Source organism: Heterodontus francisci, chromosome 13 (genome assembly GCF_036365525.1).
Source record: "Heterodontus francisci isolate sHetFra1 chromosome 13, sHetFra1.hap1, whole genome shotgun sequence".
Lineage (NCBI taxonomy): Eukaryota > Metazoa > Chordata > Chondrichthyes > Heterodontiformes > Heterodontidae > Heterodontus > Heterodontus francisci.
In genome coordinates, this window is record NC_090383.1 from 79879157 (window position 1) to 79906452 (window position 27296).

Sequence of the window (27296 nt, forward strand, 5' to 3'; positions counted from 1 at the left end):
TCAAAATTTGTCCAGGATACCTCACCTGTGGCCCTTCTCTGCACTATTCCCAAAGTCGCAATATCACCTGAATAGTGAATAGAAAACTAAAACTGGCTGCAGTATTCTAACTGAGGGCTAACCAAGGACTTGTACAAGGATAAAATAGTGTGCTTTGTTTTAGTGTATTGTCTTGTAAATGCACCTTGTCTACCCTAGCTATTGCTTCACATCATTTGTCAGGAATCTTTAGAGATCTATGCACTAAAACACCCACATCTCTTTCTTTCTCCTTTGGCTTTTGTTCTTTTCCCTGAAGGGTGTATGTGCATTCAACATTCGCTCTGCCCATATACATAACACTTCCCTTGTCTAAGTTAAACATCATTTGGCAGTAACAGGCCCAATCTAGATCTAGATCTGCTTGTAATCATTGAGCATCGCCTACAGTGCTTACACTTGCACATATCCTTGTATCATCTACGAACTTGTAGATCATTTCTCCAACACTCATTAATAAAACCAGTAAACAGTAACAGTCCTACCACCAATCCCTGCAGAACATCACTGGTGACCAACCCCCAAACAGTTTCAAATCCATCTAGAACCATTTTCAGCCAGTTCTTAATCAGTGCAGTAGATTTCCACTAATATCCAGGGCTTCAAGCTTGTAGAGAAGCACCTTATTTGGTGTCTTATCAAAAACTTTTTGAAAGACTAGATAGACAGTATCTGCTGTGCTTCCTCATCCACTATCTTGGTGACATATTCAAAAAAATACGAATGGGACAATTAGTTGTAAACTGCTCTACGAAAGATCCAATGTAGGTTGTATGGTCCCTTTCTATGCTGTAAACATATATGGTTTCCTAAGAGACCACAGGTGGAATTTAATGGGGCCTTCAGGAGTGGGCTCAGAGGCGGTAGACGAGCAAAAAATCAGGAGGGAGGGCGGAGTGTGGCATGTGGCGAATTAAGGGCCTCTTCCTGTTGCCGCTGTTATTTTATCAGCCACAGGTAGGCCCTCCACCACGTGGGGACCGCCAGATAAAGCCTGGAGGCCACACTGCCGGCTCTGGGGGAGACTAGGCCCTCTTGATCAGGCACTCTGTGGCCCATGAAGGGCCCCCCGGATGTCAATGGCCGCCCCACAGCAACATCAACCCCCGCCCTTACCCTCCGATTCAAGAGGTGAGGCGAGGTGAGAGTGATTGCACTTGACACTAAGGCAGCATTTGATCATGTGCAGCATCAAGGAGCCCTAGCAAAACTGGAGTCAATGGGAATCGGGGGAAAACTCTCCACTGGTTGGAGTCATACATAACACAAAGGAAGATGGTCAGAACATAAGAAATAGGGGCAGGAGTAGGCCATTCTGCCCCTCAAGCCTGCCCCGCCATTCAATAAGATCATGGCTGATCTGTCCCAGGCCTCAACTCTTCTTTTGGGCCTGCTCCGCATAACCGTCGACTCCCTGAGATTTCAAAAATCTATCTACCTCCTCCTTAAATACATTTAGTGGCCTAGCCTCCACAACTCTGAGGTAGAGAATTCCAGAGATTCACCACCCTCAGAGAAGAAATTCCTTCTCATCTTAGTTTTAAATGTGTGACCCCTTATTCTGTAACTATGTCCCCTAGTTCAAGATACCCCCACCAGTGGAAACATAGTCCCAACATCTACCCTGTCAAATCCCCTTAGAATCTTATATGTTTCAATAAGATCACCCCTCATTCGTCTAAACTCCAATGAATAAAGGCTTAACCTGTTTAGCCGTTCTTGATAAGACAACCCCTTTATCCCAGGTATCAGCCTAGTGAACCTTTTATGAACTGCCTCCAATGCCAGTATATCCTTCCTTAAATACGGGGGCCAAAACTGTACGCAGTACTCCAGGTGTGGCCTCACCAACACCCTGTATAGTTGTAACAAGACTTCCCTATTTTTGAACTCTAATCCCCTAGCAATAAAGGCCAAAATTCCATTTGTCTTCTTAATTATTTGTTGCACCTGCATGCTAACTTTTTGTGTTTCATGTACAAGAACACCCAGATCCCTCTGTACTGCAGTATTTTGTAGTCTTTCTCCATCTAAATAATAATCTGTCTTTTTATTCTTCCTACCAAAGTGGATGACCTCACACTTTCCCACATTGAACTCCATCTGACAAGTTTTTGCCCACTCACTTAACCTATCTATATCCCTTTGCAGATTCTTTGTGTTATCATCAAAACATGCCTTCCCACCTATTTTTGTATCATCAGCAAATTTGGATACACTACACTCTGTCCCTCTCTCCAAGTCATTAATATAGATAGTAAATAGTTGAGGCACAAGGACTAATCCTTGTGGCACCCCACTGGTTACGGCTTTTCAACCTGAGAAAGACCCATTGATCCCGACTCTCTGCCTGCTGTGCGTTAGCCAATCCACAATCCATGCCAACACATTACCCCCAATACCATGAGCTATTATTTTGTGCAATAACCTTTTATGTAGTACCTTATCGAAAGCCTTCTGAAAATCCAAATACACGACATCTACCGGTTCCCCTTTATCCATTCTGCTTGTTATATCCTCAAAGAACTCCAATAAATTTGTAAAACATGATTTCCCTTTCATAAGACCATGTTGACTCTGTTTGATTGTGTTATGTTTTTCTAAATGACCTATTTCTTCCTTAATGGACTCTAGCATTTTCCCAATGACAGATGTTAAGCTAACTGGTCTACAGTTTTCTGCTGTCTCCCTCTCTTGAATAGGGTTTTCCAATCTGCTGGGTCCCACACTTACTTTAGCTCTCTTCCTTTTTATATACCCGTAGAAGCTGTTACTGCTTGTTTTTATATTTCTTGTCAATTTACTCTCAATCAATTTACTCCCTCTTTATTAGTTTTTTAGTCATCCGCTGCTGGTTCCTAAAAAATTCCCAATCCTTTGTACGCCTTTGCTTTTGATTTGATACTCTCCTTAACTTCCTTTGTTATCCATGGTTGTGTTTGTTGGAGCCCAAACATTTAATGCCCAGGACTTTGTTGCAGGAGTTCCTCAGGGTAGTATCCTAGGCCCAACCGTTTTCTGCTGCTCCATCATGACTTCCATGATAAGGTCAGGTGTGGGGATGTTCACTGAAAATTGCATAGTGTTCAATACCATTGTTGACTCTTCAGATACTGAAGCAGTCTGTGTTCATATGAAGCAAGGCCTGAACAACAAGAGAGAATCTAACCACCTCCCCTTGACATTCAATAGCATTACCATCGCTGAATTCCCCACCAACAACCTCGGGGTTATCATTGACCAGAATATTAACTGGACCAGCCATGTAAATACTGTGGCTACAAGAGCAGATCAGAGGTTGGGAATTCTGTAGTGAGTAACTCATCTCCTGACTCCCCAAAGCCTGTCTACCATCTACAAGGCACAAGTCAGGAGTGTGATGGAATACTCTCCACTTGCCTGGATAAGGGCGGCACTGTGGCACAGTGGTTAGCACCGCAGCCTCACAGCTCCAGGGACCCGGGTTCGATTCTGGGTACTGCCTGTGCGATGTTTGCAAATTCTCCCTGTGACCGTGTGGGTTTCCGCCGGGTGCTCCGGTTTCCTGCCAAAGACTTGCAGGTTGATAGGTAAATTGGCCATTGTAAATTGCCCATAGTGTAGGTAGGTGGTAGGAAATATGGGATTACTGTAGGGTTAGTATAAATAAAATACAATAAAAAAGTGTAGCTCCAACAACACTCAAGAAGCTCTATACTATTCAAGACAAAGCAGTCCATTTGATGGCACCCCATCCACCACATTCACTCCCTCTACCACTGGTGTACAGTGGCAGCAGTGTGTGCCCTATATAAGATGCACTGCAGCAACTTGCCAAGACTTCAACAGCACCTTCCAAACCCGCAACCTTTACCACCTAGAAGGACAAGGGCAGTTGATGCATGGGAATACCACCACCTGAAAGTTCCCCTCCAAGCCACACACCATCCTCAATTGCAACTGTATTGCCATTTCACTGTCGCTGGGTTAAAAAGCCTGGAACTTCCTTCCTAACAGCACTGTGGGTTTACCTATGCTAATGCACTGCAGCGGTTCAAGATGGTGGCTCAGCACCACCTTCTCATGGGCAATTAGGGATGGGCCATTTAATGCTGACTTTGCTAGCAACTCTCACATTCCATGAGAAAATAAAAAAAACGGCCAGAGCGGGGTTCCCCTGGCTTTCCTACCGGATGTCTGGACCCCCACCTTTCTTTCTTTTGGGCCTCCTTATCTCGAGAGACAATGGATACGCGCCTGGAGGTGGTCAGTGGTTTGTGAAGCAGCGCCTGGAGTGGCTATAAAGGCCAATTCTGGAGTGACAGGCTCTTCCACAGGTGCTGCAGAGAAATTTGTTTGTTGGGGCTGTTGCACAGTTGGCTCTCCCCTTGCGCCTCTGTCTTTTTTCCTGCCAACTACTAAGTCTCTTCGACTCGCCACAATTTAGCCCTGTCTTTATGGCTGCCCGCCAGCTCTGGCGAATGCTGGCAACTGACTCCCACGACTTGTGATCAATGTCACACGATTTCATGTCACGTTTGCAGACGTCTTTATAACGGAGACATGGACGGCCGGTGGGTCTGATACCAGTGGCGAGCTCGCTGTACAATGTGTCTTTGGGGATCCTGCCATCTTCCATGCGGCTCACATGGCCAAGCCATCTCAAGCGCCGCTGACTCAGTAGTGTGTATAAGCTGGGGGTGTTGGCCGCTTCAAGGACTTCTGTGTTGGAGATATAGTCCTGCCACCTGATGCCAAGTATTCTCCGAAGGCAGCGAAGATGGAATGAATTGAGGCGTCGCTCTTGGCTGGCATACGTTGTCCAGGCCTCGCTGCCGTAGAGCAAGGTACTGAGGACACAGGCCTGATACACTCGGACTTTTGTGTTCCGTGTCAGTGCGCCATTTTCCCACACTCTCTTGGCCAGTCTGGACATAGCAGTGGAAGCCTTACCCATGCGCTTGTTGATTTCTGCATCTAGAGACAGGTTACTGGTGATAGTTGAGCCTAGGTAGGTGAACTCTTGAACCACTTCCAGAGCGTGGTCGCCAATATTGATGGATGGAGCATTTCTGACATCCTGCCCCATGATGTTCGTTTTCTTGAGGCTGATGGTTAGGCCAAATTCATTGCAGGCAGACGCAAACCTGTCGATGAGACTCTGCATGGACCCCCACCACACCAACAAAATTCAGCCCCCCATATTTGTGTGGTGTTGAAAATAGAGATACTGGTGTTGTCAGAGGTGTCCTTCTGAGTTTGTAAGTCATGCCAAAAGGATATTTCATTCTATATTTATCCCATGTTATGTTTGGCATGAAAGATCTGTCCTACCTTAAAATAATTCATCGTCTAAGTGCTAATGAGTCCCAAAATAGAACATAGTGATGATTTAGTTATAAGTAGCTTTGCATTATATTAGCGGAGATGGTTGTCCTTAATGTTCTTGGTTTTGCCAACATTTATTTACCTTTCTGTGGTTTATTACACTAAACAATAGATTTCCACATAATCAGCTGATGAAGCTATAATTAACACAACTTTCCTCTTCAAAATATGAAGCTGCAAATTAAGTGTGAATAGCTTGTTTAATTTAATGCAGTCATACTTAAATCTTTGGATGACAATTCCCAATAACATAAAAATTACATCATTAAGTATTATAATGAGAATTTTGCACTTATCAAAAAATATTACATTTTGCACAATTTTGACTATGACTATAATATGGATAAAACATATCACGACATAGAAAAATTTCTTTGCATCCACCAAAAAGTCAAAATTAAACTGCATTTTACATTAATTGTTGTCTACTTCATTAACTTATATATGGCAGATAATTTAATAGTACCTGCAGCTGATGTTTGACCGGAACCTCGTTCACTTATTACACAACCAATCCGATTACAGACAGTGATTGTAAAGTTGTAAACTTTGTCGGGTTTCAAATCTGTCACAGTGTATGATCTCTCCTTGGCTGTTACTGTATGCAGCACCTGTATACAAAAGTAACTATTATCAGTGTTGTGATCTTATCTGATAAAATATTACTTTACCACATGCTTTAAAGAGTAGATTTAAGATGGTAGCTTTTTATGTCAAAGATAACATTGTCACACATGATTTTAGTTTAGAGATACAGCACTGAAACAGGCCCTTCGGCCCACCGAGTCTGTGCCGACCATCAACCACCCATTTATACTAATCCTACACTAATTCCATATTCCTACCACATCCCCACCTGTCCCTATATTTCCCTACCACCTACCTATACTGATGCTGATACCTTGGGCTGAATTTCATCAGCGCGCTGGAAGTCGGCAGCCTTCCGACACGGAAGTGCTGCTGCCGAGTCCCCGCGATATTACGCGCAGGGGATCATTTAAGTAGAGGGGGCGGAGCGGCCGCCCCTGATGACGGAGGGGGCAGCCGCCACGTCCCTGGCAACGTCATCTGGCGCCATCGCGCAGGCACTGGTGCCATTTTTAAATGGCTTCAATGCCTTCAGATGAAATTTTAATATTTAAAGGGGAATTCATTTACATGTTATTTTAAAATTTTATTGAAACTTGGAGGCCCTTTCAACCCACCCCCCAATGTCTGTTTTAGGGCGACCGACCCTGAATTAACTTTATTGGCATCGTGAATTTTCTCCCCAAACCTCATCGCTTTTGCTCTTCAACCCCTTCCCACCATCCCCACAGTGAATAAAAAACGTTTTCCCCGCTTCCCCCCCCCACCCTGATAAGTTTAGTCCTCCCCCCTCCCCACCAGTTTCTCACCTCGGAACTCCATACGGAGTTCCGAAGGCGCAAGAATTCTGATCGACAGCCGTAAAATCAGCGTGGGCTGGCTGCTGCCAGCGGTTAAGGTCATTTACATTTTATTAACGTTCATTTAAATATTTAGATGAAGGCCCCGCCGCCAAGTGGCGGGGGTCTGCACCGAGGCCTTGCCGCTGCCGCTAATATCCGGCGGAGCCTTCTCGGCGTCGTGGGTTGTGGCGGGCCATCCCCGCTAGCATTTTACGGGCCTCCCTGCCACAACGTCAAAGGGCTGGTAAAATTCAGCCCCCTGTTCCTAATATAAGAATTTACTGTAACAGCTCAGAAACCAAGAATATTTGTTGGTGGTTCAAATAGAAATGCTATGTTTTACTGAAAATATTTTTATGCTCTAGTTAATCTCCTGTGATAATGCTCATACATAATTTGGGAGCTGGGGCATGATTATGATATTTAGCTGCTAAGGTGAGGCCTTGTTTAATTTGGCCTATCCCTGTATGGTCACTGCTCAGGAAAGTGGTCCAGTGTTACGACCAGGTGAGAAAGGGGTCGAGGTTCCCTCTCAGGCTTCTCCTGGTTTGACCTTAACAGGGTTTAATTTTTAAAACACCTTGTTTTAGCTTCCCCTCAGTGAATCCTTGTTTACTGCTCTCCAAATGTAATGGCAAAGAAATCAACCAGACAGGTTTTCTTAGAATTAAACAAGAAAGATGTAAGCTTATTCACCTTGACTAACACACTAGCATGCGTATGCAATAAACACACACGCAGATAGAAACAGAAAAGTGGAAGGAATCAAGGGGAAAGGTTTGAAGCAATAGCTGGAGTTCATTTACTGTCTTTTGAGTTTGATGTAAAGTCTTTGATTGCAGTTCAATCTTGCCGTCTCGTTGGGGTCCAGTGCGCTCTTTCAAACGTGTTTTGATGGCTTTCTGTCCTGGTTTAGTTTCTTCCATGGGTCCCTTTCTTTGCGAGAGAGGGAGAGAGAGAGACCTTCCGTCTCTGTTGTCTTCAAATTGCAGTCTGACTCAAACAGTTCTGTGAACACAAATTAAAACCAAACCTGGGCCCAGCAGGTTAGTCATGTGAAAAGCGTTTTTGTGGATTCTGCATCTTAGCAGACACCCTCAGTGAGGGTTGGGGAGTGGGGGGGAATGGAATGCTGGCTTTTTACACATTCAATGTCTGGTGATCAAAATCCATTTGCGTTAATCGGATCAGGAAGCAGTTCTATTGTCTTCTCCAGGCAACTGTCTCTTTGAATGCAAATGTTTCCAGCCACTGTTGTGATCTCTTTAAACAAGTCATCTTTTCAGTATAGCAACAGTTTAAAATTAGTGTTTCATATGACGAAATTAATATGCCTCATTCATGGCAGGTGGGGTTTTCATGACATCTCCACCCCCAGCAGAATGAATTGCGATTTTTATAAGAGCATTTCATTTAAAAAAAACTAGAGAGAAGAGTAAGTACAGGAAAACACACAAGCATCTCTCTCATTCATTCAGAAATACTGAAAATTGTTACCGCCTGTCTTTTCTTGGTAGCAGTGCTGCTTTAAACTGCCCTTTTTGGCATCCTAATAAATATGTGATTTTTGGGAAAGTTTTTCAGTTTGCACATTTCCATGACTATCCAGGGTGCATTTGTTCCTGTTGAGGTCTGCAGGGGGAGGGTTAGATTTAATTAGCCCTAGGTTGGAGTTCTGCTCATGAGAGTCAGTAGTGGGCAGATCTATTCTGAACTCTCTTTCAGTGCTTTGATGAGTCATGCAAGGGCTTTTCACCTTAGGGGTTGGTTGGTTCCCTTTTCTCCTGACTGTGGGGGTGGATTCTTTGCTAATCTTCCCTTTGTCCTCTGGGATACAGGTATTTGTCCAGATTCTACTGCATTCTCCTGCAGCTCTTCAACTAGGTGAGGCATCACCCTCGCGGTTTCTTTAACCTCTTGAGGACTTTACTGGTCTCTGCAGGTTTCTGTAAATGCTGTTAGCAACTCTGGTGGGGTGCTTCTGGGTCTGCATTTACCTCGGAGTAAGTGGGGTCTAATTTTTCAAACATTTCGGGGTTGGCTGACTGGATAGTAGGGTTTTCATTTGGGATTCCTCCCGGACTTCCTTTAACCTGCCCTCTTTGTCCCTTTTTCCCCTTTCCTCTCGAATCTTTTTCCAGCTTTGTGCCTGTCTTTCCCCTTTTTGTTCTCGGCAGGGGTTCCTTACAGTTCACCAGCCCTCTGCTGGAGGGTCCTCCAAACACGATTACAGGACTTAGGGGTGCAGATTTCACTATAGGTTGGGGTTTACCCTCAACCTGGCATAAGTGGTAACTCCTGCAGTACTCCACCACATCATTGTGGAGTTTTGGCCAGTCAAACTGCTGTCTTATGCAAGCTTTGGTTTTTTGTATACCGACATGTACAGCCACTGTAATCTCATGTGCCCTTCTTAATATTTCTCTCCACTACCTCTGTGGCACCACTAACTGGTGAACTACTCTCCATTCCTTGCTCTCAGGTCTGTGAGGATAACTCCACTTCCTCATCGGTACCTTATTCTTTAAATAGTAGCAGTCAGGGACTCCCCCTGCTTCAATTTTAGACTGGGCAGCCTGTGCTAACTTTTTCAATACTTGGTCAGCTCACTGAGCCTCAACTAGGGAAGATTCATTTAATTCATTCCCTGGGTCTTCTAACTTTCCAAAGAAAGTCTCAGACAGACAGACCTCATGGTCATCTACATGGCAGTGCCAGTTCAGTCTCCTCTGGGGGAGCTGGTTTGATCATGGCCTGATCCAGTACACATGCAGGGAAACTGCAGGGGACCATCTCCTGCCACTACCCTGTTTCACTGACCTCTTGCGGTCTCTCTTTCACTACTGGGGAAGCTACCACCTTCGTCCCCGCCAGATTATTCCTAGGAGCAGGTCAATCCCCTCTAAAGGCAAACTAGAGACAATCCCTACGGTCCTGCAACTAGGTCGCACTCCAAGTGCATCCAACATAAAGGTACAGGTGTACACTGCCCTCCAATACCATTCACCACCATTCTGGTGTTAACTGCACTCAGAGAAAAATCAGTCCTTTTCCCAGTAAAAGTGATCTAGTGGCCCCTGTGTCCCTGAGGATTACTATGGGCTTGCTTGCCCCACTCAAGTGGTATGGGGTTACTCTGTCTTCAGACACAAAATCCTGATAACCTTCAGGAATCCTCTTAAATTTTCCTGCGCCTACAGCAGTACATTTCCTGGTCCTTACAACTGTAGTTAAAGCCATAGCTTGCTCAGCTGTGCTTTCCATGAGGGTCCTTTGTCCTTCACTGAGCAGCTGTACCCTGATTAACCCTACACACGTTCCCCATAGTTTCCAGCAGTCAGCTCTTAGATGACCTGCTTTATTACAATGGAAGCACACAGGTCTATGGGTCTCACTCCTACTTACAGCACTATTCTTTTTGGCTGGAGGAGGGCCCCATGTCTCCTGCTTTTCTTTCTCTCACAAGACTGGGAAAAGGAGGGGAAAAGGAGGAGGGAGAGAAAAACAGTGGAGAAAGGGAAAAGTGTGGGAGGGGAGAAGATAGACTTGGTGTTCTATTGAGATTAGGAGGAGGATGGAGAGGTTGACTCAATGGAGGTTGCGGGGAGACATGCTTGAATGAGGAAGCTGGTTTCCGGTCACCAAAATGCTGCTTATTGGCTGCAAAGAAGTGAGAAATGTGGGTTTCAATCATCAAAACAATGTTCAGTGTTTCTGTTTCACTGGAGGTGCGATGTCGGTGTTGGACGTGGAGAAATAATTCCTTCCATAAACCTCTCTGTCTCTCTACTTCTCCTTCTTAAAGTGTACTACTTGACTAAGCTTTTGGTCACTTGTGCTAATATCTCCTTATGTGGTCCAGTGTCAAACTTTGTCTGATATTGTTCCTGTGCCCTTGGGATATTTAAAAATGCTAAAGGCGCTATTATAACTTAAAGTTGTTGTATGATTCATTGACAGCCAGTTTCATTTTGGCTTCACGGCATTTAGATTTACATTACTGCTCCTCTACATGGACGCCTTTACAAACTTCTCTGACTACTTTGACAGGTGTGTATCTACTTTGATAACTTGAAACCCGATTCAAAGTTAACATCTATGGAGTTCACAGGTTATTTCACACTCCTGTATACTCAATCTAGCAGCTTTTAAGAAGCCACAATCACAATTTTTTTTAGAAAAGTATATCGGAGGAATGTTTTGGGTTCTGTTTGGAACTGTCATATAACATTAGCTTCTGCCTTATTGTTCTCAATTTGTCACGTAAAGGGACGTTCACAGTGCCAGCTACCTTTGGGATTATGAGACCACTCGTTTTTAATATATAAAATTTGATAACAGTTGATTTCACATGGCATTGCACATGAGTAATTGAAGACCAAATGTAGGGAGGATATTAACAACCATTGGATTTTACAGGAGGAACCAAATGGTTTCACTTAGATACTGGCATACCATGGCAGAATGAGGTCATCAGCAATTCTAAGTGCCAGAACTCATAATATGCCAACAGCTGATTTCCTGCTCAGAATGGGAGGAAGGTTAGCTGGAAGCAGCTGCTGGCCTGCCTGTGCAAATTTGGATGGCCCTTGGCTGCCTGTTGGCAATCAGGACCAGGGTTTTGGGAGGGTTTCACCCTAGGGAAGTGGGGGTGGGATGTCGGGTTTGGGATGAGGCTAAACTTTTCCCATCCCCTTAATGAAAATAAAAAACTTCTTTTGTTTCTGATCCACTTCAGCCTTGAGTGGGAAAGCTACAGCAGTTTTCCTGCTCAGGTCAGAGATAAAATAGCAGTTGAGGCCAGATGATGGCATCAGATCTCAATTTGCATACTTAAACATTGCCCTGCTAACATCAGGTGGATGCAACTGTCACCTGCTTAGAATGGCAGACTAAGATCAGAGACTGTGGGATGCAAGTGCAACATCGGCACGCAAGTTATCTGGTTAATTTTAAATGCCTAATTTTTCAGCTTGCACTATGCGGATAAAGGTACAATCAACCCAATACTAATTTAACCATGGGGGAAACTGACTGAGTCGGATCAGTCGGGTGTAAAACTGATGGCCAATCCAATCAGTTCAATTTTCTGCCAGGCAGGTTAAATTAAAAATTACCCTGTATAGTTAGAGTACAGAAGTTTCTTTGCAGTATACGTTGAGGAGCTAGGTGAAAAACTGAGGTGCTTCAGTGGCACCACTTGCAGGAGGGTGCATTAAAATGTGACAATTTCACATGGGTAGTTTCCATTAAAACGTTAACGTAGAAATTTATGTAATAGGAATGTGTGCAGGTGCAGGATTATTTTATATATTACAGATAACTACATATCTGACTATATAGAACAACAAAGAGGAAAACAGACTAGAAGAATTGTTTAAGTACACACCATTCACAACTGGGATCTGTGCTCAAATGCATCCCAAACTGATCGGATGTGTCTCTTCTACCTGCTAGCTTTATAGTTCCTTAATGAAACGAATTCAGTTCCTAGTGAGCTCGAGTTTACTATACATAAAGTGCCATTAACGAGGTATGAATATTTGGAATTCCGAAGCTCATTGTTTTCCAATAAGAGGAGACTTACTTAGCAATGAACCATGTCAGTCACGTGATTATACTGGACTTTGAAGTGTTTAATGCTGAAACTGAGTATGCAAAATGGAAAATGTTCCATTTCCCAGCACTAACATTGCTCAGCTTGAACACCACAAAATTCACAAAAAATTTTAATAAACAAAATACTGTTACATTCTATTAACATTTTCTATAGCTCCATAATAGTACATTAATACATATCAAACTAATTAAAAAAACCTATGAAGACTCTTACTCGTGAAATTATTGGCAATGCAAATTGATCAGAGTTCTGTTCATCCTCAATGTTGATACTATATCCAATCACTTCTCCTCGTATTGAATTGTTGCTCGGTTGCACCCATGTGACATTTAAAGCAGATGATGAAAGTGAGAAAACTGATGGTGCAGCCATAAACAACGGTGCTAAAAGGATTAAAGACATGTCAACTTAAACGAAGTTTCTGGTACATCAAATGATAAGGCAAAAATATTTGCAGAAAGTATCTGTCTGTAGAAAACACTGAAAAGAAAGGAAAATGTACACATTTAAATTACACCTTGTCATTGTCTGAAAATCTGTTTGACAGTAATGTTAAAGCTGACAGTAACAACATGAGATTTTCCATTTCATTTTCAATAGTACATTCATCCTCTTTGACTTTTACCCAATTTAAAACTAGTTTATATGTAAACTTGTCAATCTAGCAATTTACTCAAGGGAACAAGTGTACTTTACCAAGGATGTTCCAGTTCAGAAACCTGTCAAGAAAAGCCTATAATATACTCCTTTTCATGTTCATTGTTGCTTAAGTAGCATCTATTGAAGATCAATTCTCTCCATTAAAGGATAATTTTAACTTTTCAAATTGAACCATATGCATTATTAAAGATGATATAGCAGTATGGTTATTGAATTCTTTCATGCCAGAACAATAAACCATTCTAAAATATCCCAGACACATGGTTAACACATAGATAAATAGCCAAATTAAATTTCTAAAGCAGATATGTTTAGCATAAACTATTATAACTAATTAGCTACTGGCTGACCTATTGTGGCATTGCTCATAGACCAAATAAAAATTGTGTTTCTGATCGTGGAACAGTTTCTGTGCTTCTTTTCCATGCTCTAATTCTTCTCTGTTTTTTGTCTTTCCATTTGCCCATCTTACCCTCTTTTTGCTTTTCTCTTTCTGGCTGTCTCATACTTTTCTCCTTGTAGCATCTGTGGCCTGGACATTAACAAGTGCAGGTAACACAGGCAGGGGGTGGAATTTCAGACAGGACATTTGGAAATCCCCGCATGCTGTGGAGTTTTAATGCCACATAGTGCATCTTCTGTCAGTGACAGCTTCCCTGTCTGGAAATTAGCTTGTTGGCAGAGTTGCCTTCTAGTCAGGCGGCGGGGGTGGGGTGGGGGTAATCCAGAGCAGGCCACAGGAGCTGGTGGGTCTGACGCTTGACCCCGGGGGCAGAGTGGGGGGTATCCAATCACAGGTCGGGGGAGGGGGGGGGTGGGATTGACTCTGTAATTTTGATTACCTTTAATCTTCAAAGTAATGTTAATAAATTAGAGTGATTCATAACTCTGAATCATTGAACTTTTAAGAGAAGTTAAGAAAACTAATTCAATTCTCATAAAATAGATTATGATGGCAAAACTGCTCTGACAGTAACACAAAACCGGCTCATACTGAGTGTACAGCCGATTTTGCATCTTCTACCAAAAAGAGAAGCCATTTGTTAAAATATTTTGAAATTTTTTTGCATTTGAGGAATGAACTAAACTGAAAAATAGCATTTCTGTGATTCTGATATTGGTTAACCTGGAGAATTTTTAATCTAAAATATCAGTGAAAAATTTCTGGTGAAATTACCCTGCCTTTGTGCAGCAATAGGCCTGTGATTATATAGTATGCTGTGGCATGGTTGTGTTTTTTTCTTAATTAAAAATATTACTGCCTTTTAAATCTTGTACACTATTGAATATATCAATCTAATAAAATCTTTGACTGCTATCTTATTAAATAAAAGACAAATTACAATTATATTCATGCATTATGTAAATCAGAGGATAAAATTTGTCAATACTAACCAGCTTCTGCAGTTCTTCCTGATGCCCACTGTGAGGGTGCACTGCCTGCCATATTAACAGTATGCACTTGAAATTCATACACAGTAAATGGGACTAAATCAGTAACTGTTGTATGGGTCTGTGGTGAAATTAACGCACTTTCATTCAGTGATTCTAAGATTGAATGAGGGTTAAACCATCCACTGTCTTGAAAAATGCACCTTTTAGGAGGATAGTGCAACCCATCTGGTTGTAAAGGTCCCCTCATATAGAGTTCATACCGAATTATTATTCCTAGGAAAAAAAATTAGGTTAGAAATTTACATTTGCACATTTTGCCTCTTCCTACCTCCCCTCAAAAAAACAATACCACACTGTACTTTCAAGGTGATGTTTATCAAATTACAATTATTAAAGCAAATTCAGAATCCTGTTCAACGTAATAGGTTAAATCTGACTAGCCTAACATATATAACCAATGCGCAAATGAAAAATATACATATACAACTAGACTTGCAAATACCAGAAATAATTTGACAAATACAGAAAAATGTCAATTATCATGCCAAATTTGTCAATCTGAAGGAGTTCTAATTAAAGGGACCTTGGCAGGGTCATAATGGCTGAACTGTACATTGATTCCTGTGGCTTCAGCAATCACAGGAATGGAAAGGAGATCTGGGAAGGCCGCCCCCTGGTCTCTGACTCTTATCTGGAGGGCTGAATGGAAGTGATGTTTCCCAACGATGGGAGGGAGGCCAGCCTCTCAAACCAAGCAGGCGTAAGTGGCCGAGGAAGTGAGCAGCAGGAAAGTGGTTCATTGAACCTAAATACAATACCCCAAGAGGGTCAAGGACCTCAAGAGGGCAGGAAAGGTGAATAGTGCTAAGCCCTATACTCTGACTTTCACGGCATTCTCCTGCACAACATTCCTCACAGCTCCACGCATTCCTCTTTCTCCAGGCATCTCATCACATCCATAGACACTGACACTCAACCTCATCTTTGTGCTAACCTCGTCTACACATAATTCAATTCTCACACTCGTAACACTCTGCTTTTTCTCCTTGCAGGAGAAGAGAGTGCTGAATTCCTTGGAGAGTCAGAGAACCGAGTGGGGAGAGGAGGGGTCCCTCCAGTGATCATTTTGAAGGCCACTGGCAATGCGTGCCTGTCTGGTTTACTGGAAAGCAGGTCTTGCTCCAGTAGGTTGCAGATGTTAGCAACAGCCTTCCCAAAACGCTAGTCTTATGAGGGGGGGGGGGGTTGGGTGGGGGTGGGGGGGGTGTTCTCTCCTCCTTTGAGCTGGATCTCTGTGTCCGAACCCTTTGTCCTGAGGAGTGGCATGTGGCTGAGGCGAAGCCAGCTGGTGCTTGCTCGTGCAGCTGTTGGCGTTGCTGGTCCTCATCGGAGGTCCAAATTAGAGCTGCAAGAGTGGCTCCCATGCCGCAGTGAAGGCTGACAGAAGGGAAATGAAGATCAAGGTGAATGAAGACCAAGACAGGTGAATGAAGACCAAGACAGGTGAATTGACTTCCAAGAAGTTGGAAATTGTCTGTCAGGCAGTGAAAGCACACTCTTTGAAGAAGTTCTGTGAACACCAACCTCTCATCTAGGCATAACTGCTGCTAATCAGATTCACTGTTGTGAAGGCTACCCAACCAGTCAGCACTCCCTGCTGTACACTCGCTTTGCTGACGTTGGCGAGTTCTACACAGCATGGGAAACCCACACATTGGCTGTTAAAACCAGAATGCTGGTTAAAATCCTCAGTTAATTGGGAATTGATATTGAAATTACTTACCTGGAAGCTCCATAAATGTTTCCTGCATGCCTGCAAACCCACCTGGGTTAAACCCAGAAGAGGGTGGGATGATGTTGGGTTTCTGACCCAACATCACTGTTCAGGACTCGAACCTCTGCCCACAACCAAGCCCGCCTCCCCTTGGCAGTTAAAATTCTGCTGTATATTAATTATTATTTGTCGTAATTCATTTCAGTTGTAGATTAGGGGAAAGGTGGAACCATAAGGATTATTTTCACTCGCATTTTTCTTTTAATGGGGGCGAACATTTATTTGTAAGTTATTCAAATGCTTACACATCAGACTTGCAAGTATTAAGCAGCAGGTAAACTAAAATACAGAAATAAATATGGTAGGTTGGAACATTGCACTTTGCATATCAGCAGATTTCATATATCAATGGATTTTATTGGGCTGGATTTCATTCACCCATTTCTGGGAACGGCGGTGGACAAAAAAGCGTGACCTATGTGCCGCCATGATCTTCGTCGCGGCAGGCCACGATAATGTGCCGGTCGGGCCACCCCCCACCCCGCAATCACGTGGAGGGGGCGGGCTCTATGATGCCGGCAATGGCGTCAGCTTCCTGTGCGCAGGCGCTGGCTAATTTAAATTTAAGTTATACCGCATCCCCAATGCACTGATTAATCATCTGCCACCCCTTTCCCACCCCCCCATAACAATAACATTAATTATTTGTCCTCTTCCCCCCAAAGCACTTACCTTCCACACTTGACTTTGCCCCGCGACAAACTGAACAAAGTGCACAGGTCACTCCTTCCCACCATCCCCTACATTAATGATGTAAATTTGAGTCCATCCCCCCACACCCTGCACTAAAAATCTTAAGTTACCCTCTTCTCCAACACTGCGGTGCCTACTTTCTCCAGACGGAAAAGTGAAGGCATGTGAGTGCCGGCCGATGCTCAGAAGACCACGGCCCAATGTTAAGATTGGAGTCAATTTTATTTAAATATATGCCATCTGCTAATTTGAATAATTATTCCGGGTCCCATTGCCCAGTGGCAGGGTGGCCACGACAGAGCCTCGCTGCCTCCAGGAAGATCGGGCCCAGCCGACCTGCCGTTGGGCTCTGTGACGGGTCTCTGCCAGAATGATCTTCTGACCCCCCCTGCCACGGAGTCCGTTTCGTGAGCTTTGTAAAATCCTGGCTATTACGTGTATATTCAGAAAAGCAGACTGGAGGTGCTGATTCCTTTTCTAAATATGAATTACATGACTTTGGAACATCTATTCTCAAAATGATTGTAATACATATCTGCTAAGTATTGAATAGTATTAAAAGTACAGTTATAAATTTAGTGAACATTTTAACACAATATTATTTATTATTCATTTTGTTGCTTCTTTAACTTACAAAAGCCCTTTCGTCACCTTAGCAATACTTCCATCAAATCATGTCAGGATAATATGTATTCACAGAAGCAGTTCTAGCAGTGTGAAAATATCGTTAAAGCCAATGTCAGGCTTGTCCTCTAAGGATACATTTATATTCCTGGCTAAACAATGATATAGACTGAGCAGTGCATTTTACAGAAAGTCAGCCAACAACCCAAGAAGAACTCTTGACACTTGCTCAGAGGATCATGACTGTACGTCTTATCATTGTAAGTCATTTGCCTCAGTGTGTAGAGTGCTATCTGATTTTAGTGAGGCAACTGGATAAAGCCAACACAGACAAATAAGCCACTCTACTACAGAAGGAGTGAAAGGAAACTATACTTGAATAGTTTTCTCATGCTGACTAATGACATAACAGCATTGGCAGTGATCACTGAGATATTTACAGCCTAGACCATTTTACTTTCTGGCCTGCTTGTTGAGGAAGTAAGTGGAGCCACAAGCATAATCAGGATTTTAGAAATATCCTCATGCGTGCACTGAATATTATTGCTGACTTGGATGCAATACTGGGGAAACAGACCCTGGCTACCTGATTTCCAATAGTCTGCCTGCTTTGGCCCATTCTATTCCTAACCTTAATCTTAATCTGTTGTTTGGTGCTACATACAAAATTCATCCCACCTGCCCAAATCCTGATAGGTGGTGTTATATATTGTTATATTATTTGTACACAGCTAGGAACTAATTAGCTAGGAAATAATTGTTATGGGCAAGTGCGTTCCCAGGGAGCCACATGCATTGTTGCCTTGCAGTCCTACACTGCTCTAAGCAGTTCATACCAGGCTTCTTACCAGGCAGCATGGTGAGCTGCATTAAACACAAAGAGCTCCAGCCTTTCCAAGTCTAAAGTGTGATTATTTCTAACATATGGGAACCAGAAGACATAAAATGGTGGCAGCAGATGTCTGTCAGTAAACCTAAAACATTTTTTTCAAATAATGCTGACTTAAGATTGAAAAAATCAATCCAAATTATGCCAGAAAGAGAGAGGGAAACTGAGTGAATCATATGAAAATGAAATGACCATCTGGACAGCAATGAATACACAGCTACAGTCCATAATGAATTTGGAAGCTGATGCTTTTGTAGAGGTATTTAAGAGGTTCAAACAAAAGTGTAGATTGACATTCAGTAGTTTTCTAAAAGGCACTAGTGAAGAAGAGAGGGTCAGCTATATCCTGCTGTGGGCAGGAGATAAAGGAGTAAATTTGTTCAATAGCTGAAAACTGAGTGAAGAGTCAGAAATCCAGACAAAATCTTCAAAAGATTCAGCACCCATCTCCAGCCAAAATCAAATCATCGGATCTACCGATATGAATTTCAAGGCCTCAGACAGGAATTAGGTGAGCCTATTGACAATTTCATAACAAGATTGAAAACTGCAACCAGAAAATGTAAATTTAAGGACACAGATAAAAGGCTAATAGATCAGATAATTTGGGGTTCTGCAAACCCTGAGGTACTAAAAGCATTAATTGGAAAGGACAAGCTCACAATATCATAGGCTATAGACATTGCCAGAGCACATGAAGCCACGAGCGGAGAGATGAAGACACTGATTACCCAAACAGCTAAGTCAGTTAAGCCAAGAGAGAGGCAGCAAGGTCAATGCAGTGAAACAACATCAAAAGAACGTACACCAGACAGAGAGAAAGATGTGCAGGAGCTGTGGATGACCACATTAATTCATGGGCAGAAGGAAATGTCCCACATATGGATCAATCTGAGAGCTTGCGGAAAGGCAAATAACTGGGAATAGAAGTGCGAAACAAAGAAAGAAGGTGGTAGATGAGTCACCAGAGACTGAGCAACAAGGTGAATGAGTAGGAAATGAAACTAAAACATCTATACCCTGGAAGATGATGATGAGTTTGAAAACATGATAGACATAGGAACCATACAACTGTATGAAATGTCTGGATGCGACAGTTCCCAGGGAAAAGAAATTCACACAACCATTCAAATCAGGAATAGGATGAGAAATAAGCCCACAATGATAAATCTGAAGGTGAAGATTGATACCGGAGAACAGAGTAACACCATCCTGTCCAGACTATACCAGAAAAATCTTTCCTGAAAATTTGGGGGAAAAAATGGTTATCTAAGGAAAGGTGTTTTGAAACTGAACAGCAGCATACTACCAGCATACGGGGGAACTGAGATTCAATAACAAGGAACATCAGAGGGACACACAAAGGAAAAGATGTTAACTGTATATTCTAAGTCACTGAAACAGATGTCCTGCTATCCTGGGGTTGAGTAGTTGTGAAGAGCTGCAGATTATATCAGTAAACAATGAGGCAAAGGAGGCGACACTGAGGGTTGAAGATAGTACACCCATTGAAGAATGCCCTCCGATCAGAAGCAAAGAAAATCTGGTATAAATGTACCCAAAGCATTTCAATGAGATGGCTGGATGTTTTGAAGGTTTTGAATATCACTTCACTATTGACCCAGCTATGAAACCAGTGAGTCATCCCCCACGTAAAATACAAATAGAACTAAAAGGAAAGTTTGAAAGAGCGTTCCAAGAAATGGAAGAAAAGGTAATCACCAGAGTCACACAGCCTGAAGACTTGGTAAATCCCATCGCGGTCGAGAGAAAAGCCAAATGGACGTCTAAGATCTTAATCAAGCAATAAAAGAGGAATCACTACCCTATTCCAATACTGGAAGAGATCACACCAACACAGACAGGGGCAAAAGTTTTCAGCAAGCTTGAACCCAGAAATGGCACTGGAACATAAAGCTCGACGAGGAATCTTCGATGTTGACAATAATCAACACACCTTTTGGACAGTACAAATTCCTAGGTCTACCATTTGGCCTTAAAGTGAGCCAAGATGTGTTCCAGCAGAAAGTAGATGAGACATGCCAAGGATGTAAAGGAGCAGTTGGCGTAGCTGATGATATCCAGATATACGGTGTAGAGGGAAAAGATCATGACTACCATCTACATGAAGCCATGGAGAGAACCAGTAAAGCTGGGCTCAAATGACAACAGTGTGTACCACCTACAAGATGCATTGCAGCAACTCACCAAGGCTCCTTTGACAGCACCTTCCAAATCAGAGACCTCTACCACCTAGAAGGCTAACGGCAGCAGATGCATGGGAATACCACCACCTGCAAGTTCCCCTACACCCCAAAGACCTCAGCAGCTTAAGAAAGCAGTTCACCACCTCCTTCTCAAGAGCAATTAAGGAAGGGAAATAAATGCTGGCCTAGCCAGCAACACCACATCCCATGAACAAATAAAATAAAACGCAGACAAATGCACTGTGAAAGTGATAGAATGCCAGTTTTTTGGAATGGCGTATACACCTGACGGAGTCAAGCCGAGTCCTGAAAGAATCTCAGCCATCTCTGAGATGGAAACCGCAAGAGACAAGAGAGAGTTGAGAAGTTTCCTTGGTTTGATTCAATACATGAACTCCTTCTTACCGCATATGTCGGAACACACAGCAGACCTGTGGGGGCTGATGAAAGAAGATGTAAGGCTGAATCTTGTTCTCCTCCCTGTTGTATGATCGCCTTAAGAGTGATGTCCCTTCAAGAACTCAGTATGCTAATGAGCTAAGTACCAGGATGTAGTCACGTGACTACAAGCCAGGGCCACTCTGCAACTAACACTCAGACGAAGGTTCTGTATATAGTTTGCTCTGTATTGTATATAATAGTTTAGCTGTTAATAAGCCTGTATGAGATCTTCAGCAAACTGGACTCCACGCATCTCATTTACGTTGCATTAGACAACATAAAGAACTCATTACATACCCAATGGAGGGTTTCATGGCGGGTGTAGAGGGGCTGGAGAATCAGAGCGGCAGCAGCCACAACAGAACCCAATGCCAGGATTGCTGGTTCCGATTCTCTCAGGGGCGGGATCGGCCAACAACAGCCTTCCTGCCCAGAGGCCAATTGAGGCCCTTAATGGCCTATTAACAGCTACTTAAGGGCTTCTACCTGCTGCCGATGGGATCTTACCAGTGGCGGGGTGGCCTCCGCTGCATGGGGAGGCACCTTGGAAAATCAGGCACCCTCCCAGTGGGCTTTGGGCGGGGGGTGGTGCCCCTCCTTCGTGAACAATTTGTGGCCCATGGAGGACACCCACCAGGAACCAATTCCCCACTCCGGGATCGTCACCCCCGGACCGAGCACCCACCACCTCACCCCACCCATGATGGCTCCGGTGACCCCGCCTCATCTACCTGTGTTCCAGGGTTCCACCACTGTGCCTGGGTCTGAGGCTTCTGCAGTACTGGCAGTGGCCACTGCTCCCAGTGGCGCTGCCGATACTGCTGATCTGCTGGCCCTGTGATTAGCTGGCAGCTTTTGGGAACTTCTCACATCCACAGACGACTGCCAAAATCCCTCTTTCTATGTTTGTGTATCTAGTCTTAGCTGATGTTAGAGCTTTGGGTGCAAATGCTATTGGCATTCCCTCTTGTACCAGGACTTCTCCCAGGACCAGGATCCCTATTTCTTTTAAGCCTTTAAAAGGGAAAAGGATCTGCCTCCTTCAACTTTCATCCCAAAAGACCGGAGGATCGCTCTGGGGGCAGACAAAATTCAGGAGATGGAGCTCCCTCCTGTCTTTTCGGCCTGGTGCCAGGAGCTCCATCTCCTGTACAAAATCCAGCCCGTACAGTAGCAGTGGTCAGAGTCACATGACAGGAGTTTCAACAAACTCAAAAAGGTAGCATGCAAGGGGACAAAGAACAAAGAATAGTACAACACAGGAACAGGCCATTCGGCCCTCCAAGCCTGCGCCGATCTTGATGCCTGCCAAAACTAACACCTTCTGCACTTCCGGGGCCCATATCCCTCTATTCCCTTCCTATTCATATATTTGTCAAGATGTCTCTTAAAAGTCGCTATCGTATTTGCTTCCACCACCTCCCCTGGCAGCAAGTTCCAGGCACTCACCACCCTCTGTGTAAAAAACTTGCCTCGCACATCCCCTCTAAACTTTGCTCCTCGCACCTTAAACCTATGTCCCGTAGTAACTGACTCTTCCACCCTGGGAAAAAGCTTCTGACTATCCACTCTGTCCATGCCGCTCATAACTTTGTAAACCTCGATCATGTCACCCCTCCACCTCCGTCGTTCCAGTGAAAACAATCCGAGTTTTTCCAACCTCTCCTCATAGCTAATGCCCTCCAGACCAGGCAACATCCTGGTAAACCTCCTCTGTACCCTCTCCAAAGCCTCCACGTCCTTCTGGTAGTGTGGCGACCAGAATTGCACGCAGTATTCTAAGTGTGGCCTAACTAAGGTTCTGTACAGCTGCAACATACTTGCCAATTTTTATACTCTATGCCCCGACCGATGAAGGCAAGCATGCCGAATGCCTTCTTGACTACCTTATCCACCTGCGTTGCCACTTTCAGTGACCTGTGGACCTGTACGCCCAAATCTCTCTGCCTGTCATTACTCCTAAGGGTTCTGCCATTTACTGTATACCTCCCACCTGCATTATACCTTCCAAAATGCATTACCTCACATTTGTCCAGATTAAACTCCATCTGCCATTTCTCCGCCCAAGTCTCCAACCGATCTATATCCTGCTGTATCCTCTGACAATCCTCATCATTATCCGCAACTCCACCAACCTTTGTGTCGTCTGCAAACTTACTAAACAGACCAGCTACATTTTCCTCCAAATCATTTATATATACTACAAACAGCAAAGGCCCCAGCACTGATCCCTGCAGAACACCACTAGTCACATCCCTCCATTCAGAAAAACACCCATCCACTGTTACCCTCTGTCTTCTGTGACCGAGCCAGTTCTGTATCCATCCTGCCAGCTCACCTCTGATCCCGTGTGACTTCACCTTTTGCACCAGTCTGCCATGCGAGACCTTGTCAAAGGCTTTACTAAAGTTCATACAGACAACATCCACCGCCCTTCCCTCATCAATCATCTTCGTCACTTCCTCAAAAAACTCAATCAAGTTAGTAAGACACGACCTCCCCTTCACAAAACCATGCTGTCTCTCGCTAATAAGTTCGTTTGTTTCCAAATGGGAGTAAGTCCTGTCCCGAAGAATCCTCTCTAATAGTTTCCCTACCACTGACGTAAGGCTCACCGGCCTATAATTTCCTGGATTATCATTGCCACCCTTCTTAAACAAAGGAACAACATTGGCTATTCTCCAGTCCTCTGGGACCTCACCTGTCGCCAATAAGGATGCAAAGATTTCTGCCAAGGCCCCATCAATTTCTTCCCTTGCCTCCCTCAGTATTCTAGGGTAGATCCCATCAGGCCCTGGGGACTTATCTACCTTAATGCTTTGCAAGACACCCAACACCTCCTCCTTTTTGATAATGAGATGACTGAGACTATCTGCACTCCCTTCCCTAGGCTCATCATCCACCAAGTCCTTCTCCTTGGTGAATACTGATGCAAAGTACTCATTTAGCACCTCACCCATTTCCTCTGGCTCCACGCATAGATTCCCATCTCTGTCCTTGAGTGGGCCAACCCTTTCCCTGGTTACCCTCTTGCTCTTTATATATGTATAAAAAGCCTTGGGATTTTCCTTAATCCTGTTTGCCAATGACTTTTCATGACCCCTTTTAGCCCTCCTGACTCCTTGCTTAAGTTCCTTCCTACTGTCTTTATATTCCTCAAGTGCTTCATCTGTTCCTAGCCTTCCAGCCCTTACAAATGCTTCCTTTTTCTTTTTGACTAGGCCCACAATATCCCGTGTTATCCAAGCTTCCCAAAACTTGCCAAACTTGTCTTTCTTCCTCACAGGAACATGCTGGTCCTGGATTCTAATCAGCTGACGTTTGAAAGACTCCCACATGTCAGATGTTGATTTACCCTCAAACAGCTGCCCCCAATCTAAATTCTTCAGTTCCTGCCTAATATTGTTATAATTAGCCTTCCCTCAATTTCGCACCTTCACCCGAGGACTACTCTTATCCTTATCCACAAGTACCTTAAAACTTATGGAATTATGATCACTGCTCCCAAAATGCTCCCCCACTGAAACTTCGACCACCTGGCCGGGCTCATTCCCCAATACCAGGTCCAGAATGGCCCCATCCCTAGTTGGACTATCTACATATTGTTTCAAGAAGCCCTCCTGGATGCTCCTCACAAATTCTGCCCCATCCAAGCCCCTAGCACTAAGTGAGTCCCAGTCAATATTGGGGAAGTTAAAATCACCCACCACCACAACCCTGTTACCTTTACATCTTTCCAAAATCTGTCTACATATCTGCTCCTCTACCTCCCGCTGGCTGTTGGGAGGCCTGTAGTAAACCCCCAACATTGTGACTGCACCCTTCCTATTCCTGAGCTCCACCCATTTTGCCTCGCTGCATGACCCCTCCGAGGTGTCCTCCCGCAGTACAGCTGTGATATTCTCCTTCACCAGTAATGCAACTCCCCCACCCCTTTTACATCCCCCTCTATCCCGCCTGAAGCTTCTAAAGCCTGGAACATTTAGCTGCCAATCCTGCCCTTCCCTCAACCAAATCTCTGTAATAGCAACATCATATTTCCAAGTACTAATCCAAGCTCTAACTTCATCTGCCTTCCCTGTTCTACTTCTCGCATTGAAACAAATGCACTTCAGACCACCAGTCCTGCTGTGCTCAGCAACATCTCCCTGCCTGCTCTTCCTCTTAGTCCTACTGGCCTTATCTACTATGCCCTCCTCATTTACTTCACTAGCTGTCCTACTGCTCTGGTTCACACCCCCCTGCCACACTAGTTTAAACCCTCCCGAGTGACGCTAGCAAACCTTGCAGCCAGGATATTAGAGCCCTTCCAGTTTAGATGCAACCCGTCCTTCTTGTACAGGTCCCATCTGTCCCTGAAGAGAGCCCAATGGTCCAGATATCTGAAACCCTCCCTTCTACACCAGCTGCTCAGCCACGTGTTTAGCTGCACTATCTTCCTATTTCTAGCCTCACTGGCACATGGCACAGGGAGTAATCCCGAGATTACAACCCTAGAGGTCCTGTTTTTTTAACTTACTACCTAACTCCCTAAACTCCCTAAACAAGTCTGTCATACTACCACAAAAAGAAACCTGTCACTGCAAGTAGATACTTATACGAAAGTCCTGGTACGAGAGGGAATGCCAATAGCATTTGCACCCAAAGCTCTAACATCAGCTAAGACTAGATACACAAATATAGAAAGAGGGCTTTTGGCAGTCGGTTATGGATGTGAGAAGTTCCACACAAAACTCTATGGGAGAAAGTTCATAGTGCAGAGTGATCATTGTCCACTGGAGCAGATCTACCAAGAAAAATCTATGTAAAGCACCAGCAAGGGTGCAGAGGTCACTCTTGAGGCTTCAGAGTTACAATTTCACTCAAATACAAGCCAGGAAGAGAAATGGTGCTGGCAGATACCCTATCTCAGTTGTCACCACAGGAGAAACACAAGATAGAAGAGCTAGGTATAAAGATACATCACCTAGTGAGTGCAATACCACTGAAAATGAGTCAAATTAGAGATGAGACCAGCAAAGACAAGGAGTTACAGATGCTCTCTCAGCAAGTGATCTGGGGAAGGCTTGATATGATACAGCAAACACAAACAGCAATATGGCAGAAGCGGTCTATCAGAGATGACACCTCACTAGAAGATGGTGTTCTGCTAGCCAGATCCAGAATAATCATACCTAAAACAATGCAGGAAGAACTTCTCCAGAAGATACATGAAGGCTACAAGGAAATGGAGAAGTGTAAGCTCAGAGTCAGATCAGCTGCGTACTGAATAGGCATATACAAAGACATCAAAAATACGATGTCGACATGCAATGTATGCCAGAAGTACAGAAACACACAGCAGAAAGAGGAGATGGTGGCTATTGAAGTACCATTGAGACTATGGCAGACTGTAAGAACCAATTTATTCACACACAAACGAGAATGATATCTCATAGTTGCAGACTAGTACTCAAAGTTCTCTTTTATCCGGAAGGTGAAAGACTTGAGAGCCACAACAATCCTCTCAACAGTACCAGTTCTGATCACTGAGCAAGGGATTCCTGAAAGATTAATATCTTACAATGACATCCAATTCACCTCCAGAGAATTACAGGAATTTGCTGAACAGTGTGGGTCCAACATCATCACCACACTACCCACGGGGACATGGGTTTATAGAACGACAGGTCCAGACAGTCAAAAGAGCCCTTGCGAAATGCCGAGAGATGAAGGTAGACCCAAACCTTGTCTCATTGTCACTCCGATCTACACCTCTCAAGGCTGACATGAAGTTGCCTGCAGAACTGGTGATAGTATAAGACAGCTCTGCCAAGCAAGATACATCCTCCAAGTGACCAGGAGGAAGTGAGACAACAACTCACTGAAGCACAGGTAGAAGGAGTCAATACTTCAACAAGCATGCTAAATCCCTACCTGAGCTGTTGAAAGGACAAACTGTACATGTACAGGATCCAATAATGAAAACCTGGAGCCCAGCAACAGTTGTTGGTGAAGCTGTCATACATCATTGAGACTGAAACCGGTAAGCAAATGAGAAGGAACAGAGTCCATATTTGGCCTACACCTGAGCTGAAAAAACAGAAAAGATCAACAA

The 27296-nt window shown here is 43.9% G+C and overlaps 1 protein-coding gene across 1 annotated transcript in view; it reads right to left on the reverse strand.

Annotated features, from left to right (window-relative positions):
• ush2a (Usher syndrome 2A (autosomal recessive, mild)) overlaps positions 1–27296 on the reverse strand; it is a 1262450-nt gene that overhangs the window by 959485 nt on the left and 275669 nt on the right. Inside the window, exons 18-20 of the mRNA XM_068045693.1 lie at positions 14512–14784; positions 12670–12839; positions 5873–6017 (exon numbers count right to left, since the gene is read on the reverse strand). Coding sequence (XP_067901794.1) covers positions 5873–6017; positions 12670–12839; positions 14512–14784 — 588 coding nt within the window. The remainder of the gene's footprint in view (positions 1–5872; positions 6018–12669; positions 12840–14511; positions 14785–27296) is intronic.